Below are 24,460 nucleotides of genomic sequence, written 5' to 3' on the forward strand. Positions count from 1 at the left end.
TGAAGTTATCATCAGTATTGATTTCCATTTCTAATGATATCGAAGGAATAAACTCCCTGATTCAAATATGGCCACAGAAAGTATTCCCTTTTACGTAGATACTTCGCAGTGTTTTAGGATCGTATGTTAAACTGATTTCTTGTTTTGCAGGTCGTTCTTATCTGTGCATGGGCAAGTACTGTGAAATACTTGGATGACTTTCATCAAAATTTCCTTTATTACGAAATAGATGACAAAGAAGCCAGCTTCTTCAAATTCGTCACAATATTTTGCTGGGTGATGGTTATTCTTTGTCTGATAATTTACACGTTTAGCGTCTCTACGTTTTGCAAATGGAAACGGTCGTCCGAGTTCACTGTAATGGTAAGTTTCCACAAAAAGATTTAGAACACCGCATAACTGTTCGGTAAAAAAGTTAATTTGTAGACTAAATTAGCTTTTATGTTCCATATATATTAACTATCCATCCATCCATCCATCCATCCATCCATCTCTCTCCCCCATCCATCCATCCATCCATCCATCCATCCATCCATCCATCCATCCATCCATCCATCCATCCATCCATCCATCCATCCATCCATCCATCCATTTGTTCACGGATGCATCTATCTATCTTCATACAATAACCGAGCTACTGCGCGAGTTGTGATTGGTTGATGCTTGTTATCTTTTAGAATGCAGAGTCACATCATAGTCCAAATCAGTGTTGTCGGCAAAAATTTTCAAAACTCGCGGGGCCACAACAGAACGAACAAGTTCAGCTTAATTATAAATCTACAGTGAGAAACAATCCGCCAAGTATCAATCACCTTTCGGAACATTTAACTGGGCTAAACAAGTTTGAAGTAGACAGTTAAGGATTTGAGAAATTATCGAAATCTGCAAGAGTTTGTTCGATGTTGAACAGTTGGACGACGCCACGCGAATTCAATGAATAGTGATTGAACGCTTCTCTTGGGACACTAAGTTTAAAGTTTACAGATTTGAACAACTTTCCAAATGGAATAAAGGTTAGTTTTTTTCGTCGACTCATTTTTTTTTTTTAATTTTGTTAACAGTGTTTCGTGATAACGGAAAACTTTATCATGAACTGAAAACAACTTTTCCTCTCGGTTGCTCCGGGTTTGTTTTGAAAGTGTACTAAAATCTTCTGTTATTGTATAAAACAAATAAGTTTCATTTTGCCGTGGGTTTGTTCAGTTATAGATCACAAAAGACGTCAACTGAAATGTAGTAAGAGCATCTTATTCAGTGACCCACTCACCTAACGGCTCGTGGACCACTTTTTTGTTCTGACCACATTTTGACGTCGTCTGTGATCTATAACTGCACAGACGCACGGCAGAATGGAATCTATTTGTTAAATGGAATTACATAAAGAGAAGAAATCTTCTCTTGGTAACGGAACCAACTTTTGGTGAATTGAGCAAGAAGCTCAAATAACCGAGTTGGAATTAGCGAGGTCCCGCCGAAATAAAATGGACAAACATAATTTGCAATCAGGCGTTCTTAGGACAAACATAAAGCACGTGTGAAGTGTCGACACGCATAACAATCGTTTGTGCCACGATTTAAAATGCAAGTGTTAAATCTTAAAGTTCACTCTGTCATTTAGTTTTCTTTTGAAAAACCCAGTTACATGTGTATGAAATTAAGGTTTACGCTGGAGTTATTCGAAAGGTTTCAAATTACTTTTGACATATGCAAATTTTGGCCAGTTTTACAGAGGGTTTCACAAAACTTTTGACGCACGGGTTCCGAAGTTTGTTCGGAATTTCCGAAGTTGGCGACGAACTTGACAATTTGGTTACGTATAGTTGCAATTCAAGTTTCGAACTTCGCAGCGAAGTTCGAAATTCCAACGTGAACTTCGCAACGTAGTTCGGAAACTTAGTTTGCTGAAGCGGAGGTATAATTCTGAATCCTTTCACCCGGCAAAGTAAACCTTTACCAAATAATGTGAGGGAAAAATTGTAGATGACTGGTTACAAGGTAAAGGGCCAACAGAAATCGGAAAAGAGCTGAAACTCGACAAACAGACCATTTCTAGTATTGTTGACAACTTCGTTCGCAAAGGACATGTCGAGCCGAGAAAGGCAGGAAACAAAATACGCTCCGCTCGAACTGATGATGTTAACTACGACGTAGAGTACTGCAAGCAAATACAACCCGATCCAAACGAAATTGGTGGAAAATAACGTCTTTTTACCGCAAAATGTTCCGTCTGGTTCAGCAGTGAGTGACCACGTGCAAACTTGTACATGTCCAACTTACTTTGCGTGTTTCTGTTGCCGACAAAGTTTCGTTTCCCTGTACTTCCTTCCTTCGTTCTTTGGTTCTCGTCGGTGACGGCGATTCATTCTTTAATAAATCGACATGATATATAAGAAGAGCTTTCGCTCCCAGCGCGAGATCTTTCGAAAACATGTAGTCGATTTGATTTGATGTCGGCAACATTAGTTGAAGCCTTGAGGTGAACTGGTTGGCTACTAGAGTTTGAAAAATGTAATCGTAGGTTTTGTGGTGTAGTTTGTCCCTAAACAGCGACATCCAATTTTCTAAATCGGCCATAACTTTGGATAATCGTAGCAAAGTTCGCAACGTAGTTCCCAACTTCGTGGCGAAGTTCGAAACTTGAATTGCAAGTACGTCAAGTAAATAGTCAAGTTCGTCGCCAACTTCGGAAATTCCGAACAAACTTCGGAACCCGTGCGTCAAAAGTTTTGTGAAACCCTCTGTACTATATATAAAACGGCGCCGGTTTTAAAAAGCAAAAATTGTATAACTTTTCTAAAGCTGTAATAACAATTGATGCCGTTATCTGTGTTATTCATGAAGACAAGTTTCATTCAAGAGGAATTTAGGTTTTAAAAACTTAATGGCAAATTCACAAGAAATAAAACACATTCACTTGCCATCGCGTCTAGTTGCTATTTGTTTATTTACAGAGGGCTTTACGGCTCCAATGTTTTTCACGTCGAATGTTTCGTTTGCCGACTACAGAATTTTTACAACACAAATTTAAGACCCGGTTTTATTTACGGAAACTCTTGCCTGAATTTCAGTAGCGACCAGAAAGAGAGGTCTAAAACTCAGGCTAGTGAAACTCAAGATTTATTTAATACTTGCGTCTGAAATAATCATTGACAACATTCACTTGCAATGGGATCATACTTTGATTTGGTTTTTAGTTCGGTTTCTACCAATTTTATTCTTAAACTCGTCGTTCGCCGTCTTTCTCGGACGGTTTGGAGTTTGGAGTTGGCGCCGGCGAGGTCAGTCATATTAGGGAATCTATAAAAGAAGATTCCTTTCCTTCCAGTTTTCATTTCTTCGACTCTTTGTAAATATACCCACAGTATTAACATCATAATAATCTGCTGTGTGCATGAAATGCTTTATGTAATTTGTACCACGGTAAGAAAACCTAGCCACTTCAAAACGAACGTTCGAATACGACGAATAACAAATATGTGTTGGGCCTTTTGCTGGCGGCGTGAGCGTTGTAAGCAGTCGAGCCCCAGGAGGTGAGCGTTACGAAAAACATGTTTTTAATCCAGGGTTAATTTACAACTCACCAATTCCGTCTCCTTCAAATCTAAAATCTTCGAACGAAATCGCTCACTACAACTGTGTCAGATTGCTTCCCCTTTATAAACTTCAATTTGATTGGTTCTGATAGTACCTGAAATCTGATTGGTGTGACAAACAAACATCATTGATTACAGGTCCATCGTGCCGACTAAGAGCTATTTTTGAAAAAATAACTCAAAAATAGATAGTTATACTACTCACCAAAATGAAACGAATGAGATACATTTATTGAGTTTATTTCTCCGACGAACATGTTTTAAGTTATGATACTAATTTCCGGTCCGTGCTGCGCCTACAATGTTTTTATGAGTCTCACACGCCAGAAATAATGTTCACTTGCCAAAATATTCTGGGAAAACTTAGTTACTTTTCCCTGTATTATTTACGCCAGAAAACTTTGAGTAGAAGAACCTCGACGTTATTCCAAACCGACATTTCAGTTCATCAATTTTTCCTAAACGAAACGACTTGTTTGGCAGACTCATACTTCATGTACGTTATTACCAAGTGTGACGTATCAACGGAGTCAAAATTAAAAAGAATACGAAAACAAACCAAATCACGAGAGTGTGCAGCATGGACCGGGAATCACCCTAAAGTATGACTGCAGATTCTGAGTCAATTGTTAATATTTTTGTTAATTGCAGTGCTTGATATTTTCCTTCATCATATTTGCATTGCTGCTGGCCTGTACTGGAAAACTGGTATTTCGTACTGCTTTCTTGGAAAACTGGTTGCAGAAGTATATTAAAGCCAATCAGAATAAGAGCTCGAGGTCTTTAGATGAAGTTATAAACCTAGTCAGGCCACTTATCGTATCCCTTGGCGTCGCCTCGGTATGTTGCTTTATTATCTATTTACTACAAATCTACATAAACGTTTATTTGTCAAAAGGAGAATTTTCAGTGAATATGAACTACTTTCAAAACTCAATTGATTGGTACGACTGGAAAGACTGTTCACTTTTTTATTTAAACAACAAACCAGATTAAACCAAAACGAATTTTGTTATGCTTCATACTGTTCATGCATTTCATTCACATTCATTTTTTTGAACAACGTTGTCCTTGCTAACTCTTGTATGTAGAGCGGAGGGGAGAGGGGGGGGGGTTGCCTCCCTCTTGCACCAGCTGCATTGTCACACTTAGCAAAAAAAGCCAGGATTTCTTACAGCCTCAGAAGAAACAATAACATCGTGGTCCCTAGATTTAATTCATACTTTGTAAAAAATTCAATTGGACATAGGGGGGCCATTCTTTGGAATGCTGTTTCGTCGTATAATACAGGATCCCAATTTTCGTTGTTCTTTTGAAAACTGAAAAATGATAATTATATTAAGGAGCTTAATTTCAGTGCTCATGATTAGTCGGTTCAGTCGCTCCCTAGGCATTACAATGACTTTAAATGTTACTGATTGTTGTGTAATTAATTATTTTTACAGTAGTTGCGATCCAATTTTGTGTAAAAGTATTTTGTAGTAATAAAGAAATTTATTAGTTTTTTGTATTAAGTAATATTTAGTTTAACACACGACCCCACAAGCATTGTGCTTAAACCCCCAATCGTGTATAAATAAAGGTTTTGATGATGATGATGATGATGATGATGATGATGATGATGATGATGATGAGGTAGGGTTTACTGTATAATGCTGAAGCTTTCAGTAGCTAGTCATTTATTCCTTGTGGAAATTTTGATTTGTAACCATGTGTCCATGATTTTTGACGTTGCCATGTTGGTAACGCCATAATTACAAGCAGGTTTGGCTAAAACTATTCAGTTTTTACATTTTCTTTATTTTCCCTTTTTTTAATAGTTACATTCCATTAGCATTCTAGCTTGATTTTGCATCAATATCCGTTATTTTTTAACTTTCTAATAAAATGGTGAAATCCAAGACGGAGGTTCCAAGACGGCGGCTCTAATGACGTCATATCAGGTATTATGTCGTCATGTAGAGTAAGCTGAGGGCTTTCTACTCAGTGCAAAATAGTTTCGCTACTCGTTATAACAACGAAAACCCTGCGAAGGATGTCATACCCCCCCCCCCCCCCCCCCGCCATACAACGCTTTGGGTATGAATTTGCTTGTATGTCCAAGGGATAAAATCCCTAAAAATGCGCATGGCCTGTAAATTACTAATCGTAGCTTCATCTTTGACAGGCATTTGGATTTTTATCCTGCATTATGTTCGTCGTGGATATGGTGTTGAGCTACAAGTTGTTTCAGACCCAGCGAGCGCATGAGACATCCCCCGACCATGGGTCTATTCAGAGACGAGCCTTGTATATCAACAAGGACTACATAAGATCCCCGGTGTTTTATGTTAAATTGGCAGAAATTGTACGTCTGCGTTGCTATTTGTATACTCTTATGCCACCCTGTTGTTGTGTGCACCTAAAGCTAGAAGCGGGGACGATGTGAATAAATTCCCACCCTAGAAAACTCCGATCGAAGCCAATGCGAACTGATCAGCTCGTGAGAAGATATTGTGTAAAAGCCTTGTGCAGCAAAAACCTTTGACACGGCTTGTGCCTTAAATTGCAGCTCCTCGATCGCTCGACATTCATGTGGGGTAAAATGGAGTGCCCCAGTGTATCAGGGCCCCGCGGAGGGGCACCAATATGGCGTTTCCATATTGAGCTCTATAAATTAAATTTGTGTTCAACTTCTTTTTAAAAGGATACCTCGAGTGAGAAAGTCGAGTATAAACTTGAGACTCGAAAAAGTAGATTATCTATCAATCATTTTCACGTTGCAAATTCTTGACTTTTTTTCTCGGCGGTTTTGGTTTTACTTTATCGTGATGTAAGCTAGCTAACCCTTGAAAGGTGCACTAAATTACTTGGGTTTTGTCGTTTAAATGCTTATTAATCCCGTTTTGATGAAAAATTTACCTGGTGGAGTGGGTACCCACCATTCCGTACGAGTAATTGAAAAAAGCCTAAAATAACCATTACACTTCAGGCGGCGATGGTTAAGGATATAAGAATTGCTGAGCCGGAAACGTTTTAATGTCACAATTTTTATTTGCTCGTGTAGATGATAAAATTGGTCAATTTTTATGTGACAAATATATTTGTTGATAAACTAGCGTCTTAGCTTTTATGTGACAAATAACAGTTTTCACATACGAGAAATTGCTCGTGTAGACGACTCGGCACATATAGTGTGGCAAATATTGCGCCAGGGTGATGTGGCCCAAAATTTTCACTATACCACTGGGCACTGTGAGCGCGCGCTTCAATTCTGTGCGTTTCTCTGCTGTCCAAGGCTTACTGGCGAAACTTTGGACTGCTGACAAATAATTGTTGTGTCATCTACACGATCAAATATATTTGTCACATAAAACTGAATTGTTACATACAAATTGGCCGTGTATACGTAAAACCCTGCTTTATACTTTGCAGGTTTTTCTGTTTGTGGCATGGGTGTGCATCATAAAGTACTTTGCGGACATAACAGTTTCAACACCGTACAGCCCATTATTTTTTTTACGGCAACCCGAAGATTCAAAAGTGGATCTTTTTAAAGGAGTCACAATCCTATCTTGGGTGATGGTCGTACTCATATCTTTGACATCCGTGTTAAGTTTTGACAAACTTTGCAGCCGCTCTTCTCCTTGGACTCTGACGGTAAGTCACGATTTAGTTTATCTTACTATCATCCAAACTGGTCAAACAAAAATGGCCTGTTTAGCAGGCAAATATTTATGGCAAGTGAGTGCTGAATATTTCGATTGAACATTTTAGCCGCCATGTTGGATTGATAAGATCTAGGAAGCGTGGTGCGTGTAAAATTGGGAAGATCGCCCAGCAAAATCGCTTACATTTGCTACAAAATGACTCGTTTTTTAACTGGTAGATAACGGATTTGACTACATTCGGCAGCTTGCTGAAGCTTTACTTAACGACTGAAAATGGTCGAAAGAGTGTGAAAAGTACACGATTTTCTACTGGCAAATAAGATAATTAAAATTCACTATAGGGTTGGGAAAACACCCGGCAGAAACCAGGAGAGATTTCAAAATTCCGGATCAATTAGTTTTCTAGACCCCATAGATTTTTTTCCATTTAAACGAAAATGAGTTTTTCAAAACTCGTAAAGGACTGGAGACATGACCTTCATCTAAAATGCTTTTTAATTCGATGACGAGGGGCCAGAAAACTCATGGCGTGACTATAAATAGAGATTACTTCATGGTTAGTAAGCGTGTACGATTCCTATTTGCGGAGCGAGCGCAACGAACGAGCTCGAGTGACTTCGTTATTCTTTACAATCCGGCAGTTCGTCACTGATTTTCCCAATCGCCCATTCCTCCTGCCCTCCTCCCCTTTCTATAGGAAGGGCGGTGTTAAAGCTAAACTCTATTGAGGTCTATTGTTACTTTGCTGTCACTCAGTACATGTAGTAACTTTTTTTATCTCTTCACTGATTCCTGCAGACAGTGATTATCTACTTCATCTTGTCCATTTTATTGATCGCTTCTTGTGGAAACCTGACACCACGGGCTGTCGAACTGAAAAAGCGTGAAAAAAGTTTGTCTAACATACATGACGACGAGTTTGGATTTGATGGCAAATGGACATTCAAACCTAGCATAATAGCTCTTCAGATAGGGCTTGTAAGTATATTGCAGAATTTATTACACTGATACGATGTAATTTATAAGAAACCACAAGAGCGTTTTCTATGCTGTTTTTAAGTGTTTTGTAGGAAGTCTCTGATAAGGCTGAACACGCCTTACGTAGCCAGTAGCTCTTCTTTTATGTGGCATGAACGCCCTGACTATCAGTAGTGATTCATTTTTACCATTATCTCTATCTTGGTTATCTCTTACCCACTAGGTACTTTGTAGGTTTTCTTTTTTTTTGGTTAAAAACACCAGGAGGGTAAAATTGTTTGCCACCCTCCCCCCTCCCACTCTGCCACCTTTTTTTTAAGAAGAAAAGCTCTATTTTTACTCAAAATTAGAAAATTAACATTATCCTCGAGTTCGGCGTAACCGTTGTTGTCGCTGAAGCTCTTCATAACAATGCGCGTGCTTCATTTCCCTTTCCCTTTGTTCATCTTTGACAGGCCTTCGGATTTTTATGCTGTATAGTGTTCGTCGTGGATATGGTATTGAGCTTTCAAGTTGTATCTGACGCAGCGAGCGCAGGAGACATCCCTCGACCATGGACCTCACCAGAGACAAGCAGGAGATGTCAACACCAAATACCTGCGATCCCTGATGTTTTATGTGAAATTGGCAGAAATTGTAAGTCATGTTGTTATTTGCATACATGTAAGTTTGTAAGATTAGAACTTAACTGTAGTCCTTATACTATTGCCAACAGCTAGAGACGAAGAAGGTGCAAAGCATTTCCTACCCTAAAAACACCAATTTCTCAAAAAACTTATCATTTCGGATGCCACTTTCGCAATCCTTAGTATGTTATTACACAGGAAATTAAATGGCTGACGTAAATTTTGTTGCAAAATTCACTTTCTTGGCCAAAAAACTATAATTATATTGATGGAGCTGATATAATGTAAAACTCGTTAGCGCGGCGCACAATTTTTGCGGCTAGCAACTTGCCGTTTGCCGCACGTTTGAGCTCAGCACTGAGATGGATTTGTCGAAAAAGGGAGTTATTCCTTAGTCGTGTTCACAATACGTCTGAGCGATCGATCGAATGATGGAGTGTTTATTGACCAGCCAGTCGATGATTGTAATATTTAAAGCCATTCCCTTAACAACTTTAGCAGAATCTTTGCAGCCTTGCCTCAGAAGGCCAAAATTACTTTTTAGGTTTGGATTAAAAAGCCTTAAATTGTAGATCCCTGACTGTTCTCCATCAAGATGCCCATGCTAAAACAATGTTTAGGGACTGGTGCAATAATTAACCGGAGGTGGGGGGGGGGGGGGGTGGTTGGTTGTTGGGGAACAAAGGGGGTATAGGAGAGAATCACAACTAGAAAGTGGGTTTGGATGTAAAGTTTGATACACTCCTATGCGCGCGGGGGGGGGGGGTATTTCTTTAAACTAAATATATGATCAAAAAGCTATTAGATTGCAAGTTGCTTAACGAGAGAAACTTTTCTCTTCACAGTACAACGTGTAAAAGACTTCGTGTAAAAGAACACCTTAAGCTCTTGAAAACAAAGGCGAAAAAATAAGTAAGAAAAGGGACACTCTTCCATTTAATAATCGTTCGAAAAATGAAAAAAAAAGATGAAAAAAATGTGGATTTAGCGCTCACGAACAACCAGCTTAAATTGAACTTGAACTCTTAAGATAAGCAGAAGTTAGGCAGATCTGACTAACCAAATTATCAGGGAATACTTGTTAGCTTGTGTTGAAACGACACAACTTCAGAATCAGATTCAAGTGATTCTGATGGAGAGATCGCATACGTTGAAGAGTGAGCTGAAGTAATGTTTGTACATGAGGAAGACCTCCCACACGTAAATTAGGTACGAGGGAACCGATAAAGGAGCAGGGTTGGGGATTGACCTTAATACTATCAGTGAGTAAGGAGGAGTTTAAATTAAATTTTGCTTAGTGATGGGAGGGGGGTAGGGTTACATTTAGCCGTATTTTACCATTTCCCGACCCCCACCCCATCCTCATTCCAGGTAATTATTGCACAGTCGCCTAGTCACACGTCATTTGGAGTGATGGGTAACTAAATAAATTGGCAATTCTCCGTAAGAGTTAAAAGTTAAAATATCCCTTAGGCTGTATGCAATGTTGCAAACAGTGACTCAACATCACATTATTTCTTTGTTGCCTTTCAGGCCTTTCTGTTTGCCGCGTTGGTGTGCATACTAAAGTATTTTTACTTTCCCGGCCCTTTCGACGACGGGAAAATCAATTTTGATGCCTTTAAAGATTCAAAAGCAATTCTCTTCAGAGAAATCATCATATTTTCCTGGGCGATGGTCATTCTTTTGGCTTTGACATCTGTGTTTAGTTTTGACAAGCTCTTTAGACGAGCTCCTTGCTGGTCTCTGATGGTAGGTAACAGACAACCTTGACACCATCTGTTGACCTTCTGATTTTACATTTCGGGTATCCTTGAAAAAGAGAGACGGGCTGTGGCGGAAGCCTAATATGAAACTCTGCTACAACTGTTACATTAATCTTGCTTATTTTCTTTTTTGCATCTTTTGTGTTCGCAGACACTGATTATCTACTTCATCTTGCTCATTTTGTTGAGCGCTTGTTGCGGAAACCTGACACCACGGGCTGTTGAATGGGGAGAATCCTACAAACGTTCTGTTGAGACAGACAAGCCTTTCAAATTAGCTCTTCTGCTTGGGCTGGTACGTATATTGATTGCATGATCCGTTGTACTTGGTAACTTTGAGATAAACAAAAAAGCCATTTATTATAATATAACACGACGAAAACACCAGAGAATTTTAGAAAATGTATTTCGTGCATGTTTTCAAGACGAGTGAAAGGTTTTATAATTTGGCTTTCTTTATCTGCTTTATGATATAACTTTTAGCAACGCATGGATTTTCTGTGTTTTATACTCTGGCAAAACATGTTTTTTTGTAACCAATCAGAGCGGACCCGCTCAGAATGGGAAGTCCTCTTAGAGATTTCGCCTAAAACAACTTACTTAGACAGTCGAATTTATGTCACGAGGTATGCACACCCTGACATTCTCTAAACTGCGATAATTGTTTTTTACCCCTGTCTCTATTGTGGGGTTTACTATCTTTTACTTAAACCTTTAGTGGCGAGCGAATCTTGGGTAGGCACCCCCTTTTCTGAAAAAAATGATGTTCACAGTATACTTGCTTACCCGGTCAGTGGGTCGGTCGATGGGGTGTAAAGTATTTATTTTTTTGTTAATTTTGCTGGACAGTACTTTGATAGGTTTTAGAGGCTGTAGGAAGACGGCCATTTTAAAATATGACCACAAATCGGCCTTCCTGCCTGAAAACATGGTAAATGTTGTTTCCAAATTACTGTTGGTAAATGTCCCTATTCAAGGTCTGATTTGGCCAGAAGATGTGGCCGTGTTTTTGGAGACACCCATTAATGTGGAAGAACTCAAATTTGCTCATGTCAGACCTAATGACACGCCAGCACTCAGAACCGTACAGCAGGACATATTTCACATTGCTGTTATATAGTCGGACCTTTGTCTTAAGTCTAATGGTTTGACTTCCAGATGAGCTGGAGTCGGGCAAGTGTACTGCGAGCTTTTCCACGTCTAGCCTTAGTATCTTTCTGCATCTACATTGTCTTTATTGAAGAGAGTTCCCAGGTACGTGAAGTCGCCCACAAACTTAATTGGGTCACCAGTGACTGTGATTGGTGCGGTCGGGATGGCATTTATCATGACATACTCTCACTCGAGTCTTGGTTGTGTTGATGTTAATACCTCTTTGTTTAGCATAGATTTCCAGAATATCGTCTCCTCCAGCAAGTTGGAACGGTTTGTGGAGAGAATAGCGAGGTCATCGGTAAAATTAAGGTCCTCTAGGTGAGAGAAGAAGTTCCATTAGTTGCCTCTGGGATTTTCTGAGGTGGTCGTTCACATGGTTCAGTGAATGATGAGAAGGAAGAGGATGGGTGAGAGGATATACCCTAGCCTGCGAGCCGCGAGAAAAATAACTGCCTGATTTTAGGTTAGATACACCCCTGTCTCACTTCAGACTTGACTTGGAACCACTCGGAGAGAGTATATTATTATCCAGGATGTGTCACTGCATTCAAAGTGAGAGCTGGGATGGTATCCTTGGTCCAGATGGTTGTAAAGAGGTCAGTCAGTTTTTTTGTCGATGTCTCAATGTCAGCTTTCAGCATCAAGTATGAACGGAATCATTGCCGGGATCTTTGCCACTCTTCATGGCTTTGATGGCAGTTCTAACTTCAACTTCAATATTATGTCGGGCTGATGTTAATGTCGTGCATATCATCAGCCTCTGGGAGATTAGCTGGTTAATCTGGTTCTGGGTGCATGCATATGGTTAAGCACTTGTAATTGGAAGTGCTGCACCCTTCTTGCTGCTCGCTCTGATGTTTAAGCATTGCCATTCCTTTCTTTGTCAGGGACAGACTGTCTGATGCTGTTACCACAAATACATTAAGTAATCTTGTAAACGACACTCATCTCGCTCTTTGCTGCAGCTTGTTCATTATCATCAGTCAGCTCCTCTACATAGCACCTTTTGCCTGTGCTTTCGCACCTCTTCACGTCCCTTTCCTTGCTCTTATAGACTATTTTGGATTTGCTCCTGCAGCCTTGGTGTCGAGCAAGTCGTTCTTTGCTTTTTAAGTCGTGAATGCAAAGAACGACTTATAGCGGTTTGCTGGAGAAATTCAATTAAATTTGTGTAAACTCCCTTGGTAACCTGGCAATTTTATATTAAGTTTAAATTAAGTTCAAAATGGCGGATGAACGTGTACAAGGGCTGGTTTCGAGTTGTAATGCAAACTTGTGGATGTACATCAGGAGAATCGATTTTTTTCCTTTCTGGAAGGAATTTTTCTAGTGAGGCCAGTGCTCGAATCCACATTACACAATGCAATGGAGGAGGCCAAGCAAGGAAGCAAGAAACTTGCACGCCGAGCGAAGTCGCGGAATGAATTCTTCAGAGCAATAAATAGTGGGTAAGTATAAATCACCCTAAATAAGGCAGTATTTTCCGCTACAAATAGTCTCACTCAGCAAGATTTGAGCGTTTGGAAACAATAGAGATTCTAATGCTTCTTTTTTTGGTCGATCATTCATTGCACGTCTCAGTTTTTTATCCGTAATTTTATATTCGTTGTCACCCTCGTTCGAAGTTCCCAAGTACATCTACTCATGATTAAACTTAAATCAAAATTCCTCTGCATTGTAGCTCATTAGGTAGCAAGCCTTAATTTGTGGTTCCTTTAGCATATACACAGTATGCATCAAACCCTTACAATTATTTTTTCTTCATACACAGTCTGTCAAAAAAGGTACATATTAGTTCAACTGTTAATGTAGTTCTCCAGGGGTGTTCAGCACAGGTTTTTTTGCTTTGTCAACACCACTGAGTGCTATGGGGTAGACACAAAGAAATGAGAGAGTACTATTAGCAGCAATTTACGATTGAGCAAGAAGCGACATATAGGGATTTTCCAAAAACTTCAAAAAATAGTAAATATATCGTGTAAACCAGCTTTTACTGGCTGGTGATGAATATATGGCTAAGATGAAAATAAATGTTCAGTAAAAGAAAAAGACTACCATATCTGACATTGAATGCATATAAATTGCATTGCCTAAAAGAACAAAGTTACCAGTATCCATTTTTGTGTTCCATTAGGGTGGGAAGGGGGTACGGGGAGGTACCGGGGTACTTGAAATTTGACCAAGACAAATTTTAGCAAGTACTAAAAGCGCTAAAATGTAATAGCCACTAATATAACAAAAGTAACCTTAAGGTCGATTTCTGTACATGTCCTATGCCTCCCCCCCCCCCCCCCCCATCTCAGCCAAAAAGGAACCTGGTTGCATGCCATCTGATAAATAACAAATTGCTTACACTTAAATGTTTTTTACGTGTTGTCCTACAGATTTATTTTAACAAGGCACAAATTTTGAATATTATAGATTCGCCAAAACAATATCCTGCAATACAACACATCACTGAACTCTGCATAGGGCAGCTGTCAAGAGGTGGGCTGGGACACCTCCTGCCGTAAAAAAACAGAAATTTTTCAAATTACTCTCATATTTTTTCAAAAGTGAATACTGCTCTTAGAAAGACTGACAGCGAAAAATAAAATTTTGATTTTTTATGACTCTGAAAACAAAGAGTAAAAGTAAAAGCTTTAAGGTTCAGATCCTTTATCCAACATGGCCACCAATCTTGAGGAGGCTGGCAATTATAGAGATTATTAAAAATGAATTAATAAGGCTGATTAAAATGCATTGATGATTTTCGTGGCATGTAAAGGGGTAAAGTAAATTTTGCAAGTAAAGATACCAGAAAAGGAAATAAGCAGAGTTTTCATTTGTTACATGTATCACGCCTCTAAATTGATTAATTAGTTCTTACTGTTTCCTGCCAATTTCATCTTAGAAGTCACATGTAGAGGCATCTGTTTTTTTTTATTTTTGCCTCTTCACAGTGTCTCCATTAACAGAGAAAAATGATGATATACCACTGTCTGTATAAAATGGCTGAGCTACCTGGTTTTAGAACCCTTTAGCAAATGTGAAACAGTTTGGTGGAAAAAAATCCCTAGCTTCTTTCCATTACCACCTTGGCAGCATCTTAAGGTACCTCATATCTTGTTACCACTATACGTGTCTCTCTCAGCATTAATTATTTTAAGCTCTGAAATATCTTCACTTCTAGCTGCTTAGCTAGAAGGCCTCGATGGACTACTGGATGGTTAGTTTTCAGTTAGAATATGGGGTTTTTATCACTTACCAGCTAGAATTTTAAACATGACTCAACTGTGACATATGTTAACAGATTTCATAGACAATTACAAAAAATGTTGTTTGTCAGCAGACATTTAAATTTTTTTGGCTAATTCTGGGCTATCAGTTTATAATATACCACATTCACGACTTTGCTCATAGAGCCTTTGATTTCTTCCATCAACCTCCGACCATTTATCACGTGTTAGCCACTCCTTTTTTTCTTCCTTCAACATCCGACAACATGCTTTGTATTTTCACAGTATATGTTCTTGATGGAACTCCATTTTATACTAGTAATACGTGACTCGCAGGGCCTCGCGAAGCTCTGGGTTGGGGAGGTGGGGGGGGGGGGGGGGTGGTGTTATAAATAAGGAGTGGATTATTTGAAGTTGAACATTGTACATATTCAATTTCCCACAGTAGGCAGGAAGATATATTTGTTAAAAATTAGTAACGGGCATGGCCGCGACACCCTCGTTCCCAGGGTCTACTCAGCTTTGAAGATGGCGGCTCTTTCTGGTTCGTAAAGAGGTATAAAGCGTTGGGACTTGGGAAGCGCAGGCTATTTTCAAAATCATCGACAAATTATTGGATAGTCGCATTTTGGACATTTATTTGAGGTCATTAAAAAAAAGAAGAACGAACGGCAGGAGGATTCGAACCCTCCGCCCGCGCGCCCCTGATGGCGATGAAAGGTTTATAGCCTGAATAGGCGTTGAGGGTGTATTATGTGGAAATCAGTGTTATTTTAATCCGAAAAGAAAAACGATAAAAATGAAAGGCTCAGGATTCGAACCCACAAAAAAAAAGAAAAAAAAAAAAAAAAACCCTAGCCGGATTCGAACCCGTGCCCTCAGTCCCGAAGATCTGATTACAAGTCCGACGCCTTACCATTAGGCCACCAGCGCGCGGTGGCCGTGTGACGTCATTTCCGCCACACACCAAGCTCACAAATAAATATATATATATGACCGTAAACTCCACACGAGATTTCATCCCGCCTGAGCCCTTTGAGGGACAAAATTATACACCCCGCTACGCTCGGCCTTCGGCCTCGCTTCGCGAGGAATCAATGTCATGGTCTTCTTCATCGGTTTTGATAGAAAGCACACTAAAATATTTCTCAGTTCTAGCTATAGGGCAAACGCATTCTTGATGTTGGGACACTTCAGTTTGGCAGCAATGTCTAGCTGTTTCCTGCGCGAGCATTCATCTGGTGGTAATGCTGTTCGAAGCTGTAGCTTCATAGTTGCTGCAACTAAGAAGAGTTCACTGGATATACCACAGTCCATGCTTTTTATCCAATTTTAAGTCGTATTTACACAAAAAATTGGTTTTATTCAAAAACTGTAATATCATACAGCGTTTACTTCTTACTTGACTTATTCCTTTAGGCTCCTGGTGGAGCAAAGGGCGTCAACAATGCTTCGCCACCGAACTCTATTTGCTGCCGCCTTCTCTGCTGCGTTCCAGCTGATGTTAGCTTTCTTTAACTCCTCCTCAGTTGATCTTCTCCAGGTCTTAGCAGGTCTTCCCACCTTTCTTTTCCCCTGCGGATTCCACTTTAAGGCCTGCTTGGTGGTGTCAGTGCCTCGTTTTCTTAGTGTGTGGCCGATCCAAGCCCATTTCCTTCTTGCTATCTCAGTTGGTATGTGCTCTTGTCCTGTCCTGCTCCAAAGTTCTTTGTTACTGATCTTTTCTGGCCAGTGAATCTTGAGGATCTTTCTGAGGCACTTGCTGACAAAGCTTTGTAGCTTATTTGATAGAGCTTGTGTCACTTTCCAGGTCTCTGAGCCATAGAGAAGCGTAGCTTTTACGTTAGTGGTGAAGATGCGCAATGGTTTTGGTGGAAATCGAGGAGGCATTCCAGACTGGTCTAAGCATGTTGAACGCCAGTCTCGCTTTACCAAGTTTACTTCTTAGCCTTGGTTTAATTTTTACTGCAATATAGGTATATGCGTAAGACTACAAATAAACTGTTATCATTATCATTATCACTGGTATTAATTAAGAGGCTGTCTTTCTTAAAAACACCCACTCAATTTCGCATCAAAAATAATTTTGCCTGAAACTCTGGCAACTGAAAGACTTTTCCGAGGCTAAAACTAAATCAGATTTGATTTGATTCAGAATGATTTTCTGGCCACGTTAGAAGACATTAAATATGTTGCCCTTTTGGTCCCGCCGCAACGTCTGAAAAATAAGAAAAATAGGCGTTTTCAAGCCGCTGTGAAATATTTCATTTGCATCGAACACCGACAATCTTTATATCGCTTTGCTCATAAACATTTCTAATTTTCTAAGAAGTTAGCAATTTTTCCCCCGAGTTATCGCGGAAATGCGAAATCAAGGATATAATGACCACTACTGATTGGCATCGAAAGAAGGTTGAAAAATGGCCTTGATTTATGTAGAAGCGAATATTTCAATTTCGGGACCTAGCTGATAACTCTACTCTAGACAGCTGAAAAGTGTAGTCTTTTATCTGCCTAAATATGCTAAATATCCTATAAATTAAAAAGTTAGACCATTTATATCAGCGTAGTATCAGCACATGTGCAAGTAATAACAACATATCCGCATATATTGTCGTCATTACTCGCACATGTGCTGATACAAACGGTTATAACTTTTAAAATACTGAAAACGTACAGGTGATTTTGCATATGTTAGCAGATAAAGGACTACACTTTCGACTTTGTAGAGTAGAGCTATCAGCTGCGTCCCAAAATTGAAATATTCGCTTGGGACACTAGTCAAGGCCATTTTTCAACCTTCGTTCGATGCCGATCAGTAGTGGTCATTATACATGTATCCTTGATTTCGCATTTCCAGATAAATCGAGGGGAAAGTTGCTACTTTCTAAAACAATCTAGAAACGTTTATAAACAATTTGATATAAAAATAATTGGTGTTTGATGCGAATAAAGTATTTGAAAGCGGCTCGAGAACGCCTATTTTTCTAGTTTTTCAGACGTTGTGGCGGGTCCCGAAGGGGCAAAATATTTGATGGCTCTTAACGCGGCCTGAAAATCATTGTGAATCAAACCAAATATGTTTCAGTCCTAGCCATAGTAAAGTCTTTCATTTGCTAGAGTTTCAGGCCAAAAAAATTTTGACGCGAATTTGAGTGGGTGTTTTTAAGAAAGACGGCTTCTTAAGTAACGATTCTAGCTTAGCTAAAAGTTTTTAAAAATAAATTATTTAGGGAAGGCTACGATGTTCTTTAATTGCGTGTTTGCAATTGATTGGATTGCTCTTAGCCCTGTTACCATGGCCGACATCACTTTTGTTTGTATTTCACAGGCCTTTGGATTTGTATCCTGTTTATTGTTCGTCGTGGATGTGGTGTTGAACTACAAGTTGTATCTGACCCAGCGAGCGCAGGAGACATCGCCCGATCAAGGACCTCCCCAGAGACAAGCCGAAAATATGAACACCAATTACCTGCGATCTTCAGTGTTTTATGTGAAATTGGCAGAAATTGTAAGTCTTAGAAATCTCACAATCAGGAATTAATTTCGTTTTTATATGATTTTGTAATTTCTTAATTCTTAATCCCATTTTTGTACAACCTTATACTAAATAATTAATTAAAGTGTCTGACTTCATTCTTGCCATATATGTTAATATATATCTATATATATACATTTGCAGGTCCTCCTGTTTGTGGCATGGGTGTGCATCGTAAATTACTTCGACTTTGCCCTTTTATATAATATGAGGGGTTACTTGTACAAAGTTACCAAGCCAGACAAAATCCATAAAGATTTAAAAGCAGATTTCTTTCAAGGAGTCACAGTCCTTTGCTGGGTGATGGTCAATATCTTGGCTTTGACATTCCTATTACGTTTGGACAAACTTTACAGCCGCTCCTCCCGGTGCACTCTGACGGTAAATCACGGCACAGTTTAATTAATACAGTCGAAGCTCTCGTAAGCGGACACCCTTGGGACGCGAAAAAAGTGTCCGCAACTGGAGCTGGCCGCTTACGAGAATGGTTCTTGTAAGCGGCCACCAGAGGTGTAGGGGATAGATGGCCGCTTACGGGAGCTTGCCCAGCTAACATAATGGTAATATGCATGTTAGTGGTGTTTCAAAATGTAACAGGACATGGATTACGACAAAACAAACACTGAAATATGGTACTGTAATTACAGTAAAATCATTGCGACGAACGGCGATGTGAAGTTGATTGATTAATACAAGATACAGAGGTTTTTTATATGATTTTCTTTGCGGTGTCCGCTTACGGGAGCTTAAAAACAAAGAAAAAGTCTAAGTCGTAATCTCGGAAAGTGTCCGCGGCCGCTTACGGGAATGTCCGCTTACGAGAATGTAAAAATACAGAGTTTGTATGGGAGTTAAAACGGGGTTTCCAACAAGGTGGCCGTAAGTAGAGCTGTCCGCTTACGAGAGTGTCCGTTAAGAGAGCTTCGACTGTAACTGCAAAATAATTCAACTTGAACTGACAACCCACATCTCAGATAATAACGCTACCTTAGCCAAAAACACGAGGAGGCAAAGTGGCCGAGTGGCTAAGGGCGCTGGTGTTGCAATCCAAAGGGAACCAGGTTCAATCCCTCCACCCTGCCATTCCTCCTTCCTCGCCTTATATATAGGGTTGACCCAGGCGGAAGAAGAGAAAGTTTAGAATAACCTGGCAATGCATACTCATGGTCAAAACGAACCAATCAAAAATGGCAGAGGATCGCACGAACCAGGGTTAAGATTTTTAGCTAGAAAGGAATATATTATATGCAAGTGCTGAGACTTTTATTTTTTATTTTTAAAATCAAAGTTTTTACGACTCGAGTTTATTTGTCATGTTTGTCACCGCAGTGTCCCTAGCTTTTTGCATGCTCCTCCTTAATAATAATAATAATAATAATAATAATAATAATAATAATAATAATAATAACAATAATAAAAATGCTACTACTACAACTAATTATAATAATAATAATAATCATAATCATAATAATAATAATAATAATAATAATAATAATAATAATAATACATATTAAAATTAAATGGGCATTTTCACATTTGCACTCCACTACAGTCAGCGCCATCGAGTGAGAAGCATCACGTTTAACCTACCTGCGAGGTTTAAAGCCTCCGTGATTAAGATTTGCATGTTTGTCATTGTGTAGTCCTGCCATATGGTGAAAAAATTGTGCACTTCGGGGTAAAAGCACCAAATTTAGCATGGTGATAGTATTTAAGTTGCTGAACAATATTAGCTATGGACCCCGGCCATGGGGGTGATTTTGTACTAAGGAGGGTGGGGTGGTTACAATTTTCAAAGAAATTACTGTAATTCAAGAAAAAAGGTGTACAGTTGAGCCGAATTTGTTATATGTAGTAGTACTTACTTACTATTCAGGTTGCTGAACAATATAAGGTATTTACATCAGCAAGGGGGGTATTTTTTGTACTAAGGGGGGTGGATGAGGTGGATGGTAGTGAGGATGCCTTGAAGAACAATTCCCAGGACAAAATACTGTCAGCTGTTATATATTTCAATACTTTTACTAATTTATGTCTTTGTTTGTTTCTTTTGAAATATTTGCAGACGTTGATTATCTACTTCGTCTTATTGATTTTGTTGTTCGCTTGTTGCGGTTACCTTACACCACGTGCACTGGCTATCGACTTGGGAAAGGAATACAAAAATTCGACAAAAAAAGATTACGAAAATTGGCCGGCTGTAGCCCTTCGGATTGGCTTAGTAAGTATATATCGAATCTGTAAATACACTGATCCAAGTTGTAGCTTTTTTAGCATGCAGCGGTCAAGAAACGATGACATCTTTCTTCCCATGTGGTCTTTCCAGTGTTCTCAAGAGACGACGAAAACGACTTGCTTACTATATATATGCCAGGCAGTTGCAACCACGAATGCCCTGACTATCAGTAACACGACATGCCATAACATGTCATGTCACGTCACGTCTCGTCACGTCATGTCACGACACATCACGTCATGCCCGCCTTGCCATGTCACGTCATTTCATGGCACGTCATGTCATAACATGACATGACATTTTATGTTAAGACATGACGTGACATGACATGATATGGCGTGACATGACATGAATGAACAGAACAGAGTAGAGCAGAGCCGAGCAAAGCAGAACAGAACGAGACAAAACCTTTTCTGATTGGAGAATATAAGGTCATCAACGCCTTGTTTAGCCTACTTATGGAAAATAAATCTCATCGTTACTTTGCCCTCGTTCATGAAACTGGTCCATCCTCAGTTCGCCCTTGCTTCCCCTCCATTCGGATCTTTCTCTTTTCCCCCTCCCCCTCATTTTTGAACACCTAAGTTCTTTTAGTATTGCCTTTGTCTTCGAGATATCATCCACGAGGAATGACATCAATGATAGACTAAATTCCATCTTCTAGTATCAACCTACCAGTTTTTTTTCAAATTAATTATGAACTGGATCTCTATGTAGTCCAACAGATAAATGACTTGATTAAAAAATCATAGGTTGGAGTAAATTGTTGCTGTTGACCTCTCAGCCATCAATGCCTCTATTCTCAAGGGCTTTTAGTTTAGCTATGTTTAACTTTGTACAGTCACTTTGAAAGAGAAATGAAATGATGATTGGATACTTTTACTATTCAGGCTCAATTACACATGGTTTATGTTCTTTGTTTTGACAGGCCTTTGGTTACCTCTCCTCGCTAATTTTCATCTTGGATATTTGCCTTCTTTGCATGTTGTACCGGAAGCAAAGAGCGGAGGAAGTCCATCACCCACAGCAAGCTGACGAGCCACCTTATACAGAACTGCGACAACCCGCACCTGACCAGGCACCTGATACACAACTGCGACAACCCGCTGTGGTGGCTAGCAATGTTTAACAATTTTGCAAACCGGCTGCGGCATACTGTTTAAATAGAACAGAACAGAAAAAGTAAAATAGAATAGAAAAGAATAGAATGTAATGAAATAAAAAGAAATACAATAGAACATTAATAAAATACACCCCTACAACAAAAGGGCTAAAAATAACTATACAATACACTTCTCAATTTTAAGCCTTACAAATATAATGGGAAATAGATTTTCTCTGAGTTCTAGATTGAAAAGACTATGGTCGTATATCATTATGGTCGTATATCACGGAGGCTGTGCAAGTGGATACAAGACATTTAGTTTAAAGATGAACCAAAACCTTTTTTGCATATCGAAACAATATATTTCGAAAGAGATGTGTGCGCGTTAGTCTCAGAGCCTGTAGTACAGATAAGGTGAGCCCCGGAGCCCCTCAACTCCTTGGAGACTCCGTCTTAGAAACGACATTATAATTAAAAAGGTTGTTAAACTCAAGTGTAGTCTCATTGCCGAATCAGACAAAAATAAACAATGCAACTCTACTTTTTTGCGTCCTTTTGAATGAGATTTTGTGGGTCATAGTTTGTCATGGATTTATATCGTTTTTCATATTTCAGCGACTTAAGGAAGTGTTTTTAGATTTTAATTTAAACGTCTCAGTTTTACAGCAATGAAAGACATTTGTGTGGCATGCAGAGAAAGGTAATAGGTAATACAATACAAAAGTCTTTGGCCAAGAAAAGAATTAAAACGAAAATGAAAGAAACACCTCCTAGCAAGTAACTTTGGACAAAAGAAAAACGTTGTAAAATGAAATTATATTAATTTTAATCTTAGACAGGACTTTCTTGAGGTATTAAAATGCATTTATAAAACGTTGTTTTGAACAGTTTTATTGTTCTACTTCAGGGAGTGCCAAGATGGCGCACTGTTGTTTTTTTTTGGTGGGCCCGCGGTCGACAGTCTCTGGACAGAATTTGTTCACGTTATATGGATTATTATGAATCAACTTTTATTTATTCTTGTAATATTCCGATCTTTCTCTGAACCTAAGAAGCAATTTAGTAGGTGTTTCCAATGTTCAAGCTGTAAGAAATAATTACGTACCCGATTGCCTCCGGGCCATGTTTTGATGAAAATCGCCTCCACAGAGGATGTCAGTTTTGACGTTTCGTGGCAGTCGGATACAATAGAGAAATCGTGAAAAGTATACATGAAAAAAGGAAGAAAGGAGACTTACAATGTACAGAAGAACAAGATGAGAATGATCGAGAAAGAGAAACTTGCAGGATATAAAACACATGTTATGAGAATTGCTCAAAAACACTTCTTCAATGTGATATTCAAGCCAGCGAGAACTTAAGATGGAGAAAAGAAAACGAAAGGCGGGATAGAAACGACCGGGCGTAGTTTACAAAATACCATCTGAATAAGAAGAACAAGTATACATTAGAGAACACAGCGATTTTTTCAAACAGGATAAAAAACGCGAAAGCAAGCTAGGTGAGACTGACCAAGGACCAAGACATAGCATGCATATGCGGTAGACAAGGAAACTTCAGGCGCCCATTGGTAGCCTTTGCTTTTCAGTAAAAAAAAAATTAAATGATAATCTTCCACAATTCTGTATATATACGAACAATAACCCAAATTCCCATGGAGCCTTATAACCCAGTTATTATATTCCTTTACAGGTCCCAGAAAAAAGCTCAATCAATTTGTTGTCTGAAACCTTGTTAAACTGAAAGTAACTGAACATGTCTTTTGGAGTCAGCTTTGGAGTCACCCACCTTTATTCTCTTTATAAATGAAACCCTTTAAGGCGACCACTCCAAGTGCCTGGTGAAGTAAATTTCCAAAAGCAAATAAAATGCATTGATTACGTGTGTCACGATCTGAGCAATTTAAGGGTCAACATAAAGAAAGAAAGCGACGGCACGTATGACTGAGTGCACGAAGTCAACGACAAAAACGCCAGGATCAAGGAATGCAAAACCACACGGCTGTTCAAAACAACTCACCAGAAATTGAGGCTTGATACGTGAACTACTCCATGACTGATGCGTGAAAGCGAGGATTCAGACTTAAAACGAGCCTGAGGCTAAGCTAGCCCCTAAAAAATCTGCATACATGTCGAAAACAGGAAAACTGCATGTGAAAGCACGCGACACACAATATTGTGCTTGCGTTCTACTTCGTCGGACGCAACTCGATGGACGGAATGATAGTTCTACAGCAAGCGTTTTAGCTTACAATATTTTTGGAGGAACGGTACTCAGAAAGACTTCACAAAAGAATTCAAGCGTTTCAATTTACAACATCTGTTGCTGAACAGTACTTATAAAGACTTCACAAAAGAAGATAAGCCAAAAATACGGTAAGCACATTACATCAACAATACTCGTTACAAAAAGTAACCCCTAGTGGATTTATTTTTATCATTTTGTTACTTCACCCTAGCACGGGGTTACTCTAGCTATAGCACTTGCACGTTCAAAGTGTTTACAAAATAACAGGCTTGCCCTGATCATGACACTACGAAATCCCAAGCTGAGCGCTTGCGCTGGTTTTTTTAAACGGTTAGCTATAGTTACTGG

General features: G+C 39.2%; 2 protein-coding genes and 1 long non-coding RNA gene across 3 annotated transcripts in view; 2 read left to right on the forward strand and 1 right to left on the reverse strand.

Annotated features, from left to right (window-relative positions):
- LOC144650012 (uncharacterized) overlaps positions 1–19,090 on the reverse strand; it is a 258,602-nt gene extending 239,512 nt beyond the window's left edge. The window contains exon 1 of the long non-coding RNA XR_013569997.1: positions 18,920–19,090. This is a non-coding gene — a long non-coding RNA (uncharacterized LOC144650012). The remainder of the gene's footprint in view (positions 1–18,919) is intronic.
- Positions 1–24,460, forward strand: part of LOC144649961 (uncharacterized) — a 54,897-nt gene that overhangs the window by 5,639 nt on the left and 24,798 nt on the right. The window contains exons 3-4 of the mRNA XM_078509563.1: positions 151–363; positions 4,245–4,433. Coding sequence (XP_078365689.1) covers positions 151–363; positions 4,245–4,433 — 402 coding nt within the window. The remainder of the gene's footprint in view (positions 1–150; positions 364–4,244; positions 4,434–24,460) is intronic.
- Positions 8,699–22,731, forward strand: LOC144649972 (uncharacterized). The gene is made up of 7 exons (XM_078509588.1): positions 8,699–8,857; positions 10,381–10,599; positions 10,765–10,908; positions 18,318–18,497; positions 18,669–18,905; positions 20,590–20,745; positions 21,689–22,731. Exons 1-7 carry the CDS (start codon positions 8,831–8,833, stop codon positions 21,887–21,889), a joined length of 1,164 nt encoding a protein of 387 aa, XP_078365714.1. The 5' UTR covers positions 8,699–8,830; the 3' UTR covers positions 21,890–22,731.

Source organism: Oculina patagonica, chromosome 4, assembly GCF_052425735.1.
Source record: "Oculina patagonica isolate OP01 chromosome 4, crgOcupat, whole genome shotgun sequence".
Taxonomy (NCBI): domain Eukaryota; kingdom Metazoa; phylum Cnidaria; class Anthozoa; order Scleractinia; family Oculinidae; genus Oculina; species Oculina patagonica.

Coding starts and splice junctions, on each gene's coding strand:
- LOC144649972 (XM_078509588.1), top strand. CDS start 8,831: ATGTTTTATGTGAAATTGGCAGAAATT. Junction 10,600..10,764: donor CTCCTTGCTGGTCTCTGATG/GTAGGTAACAGA, acceptor TTGTGTTCGCAG/ACACTGATTATCTACTTCAT. Junction 10,909..18,317: donor TAGCTCTTCTGCTTGGGCTG/GTACGTATATTG, acceptor TGTATTTCACAG/GCCTTTGGATTTGTATCCTG.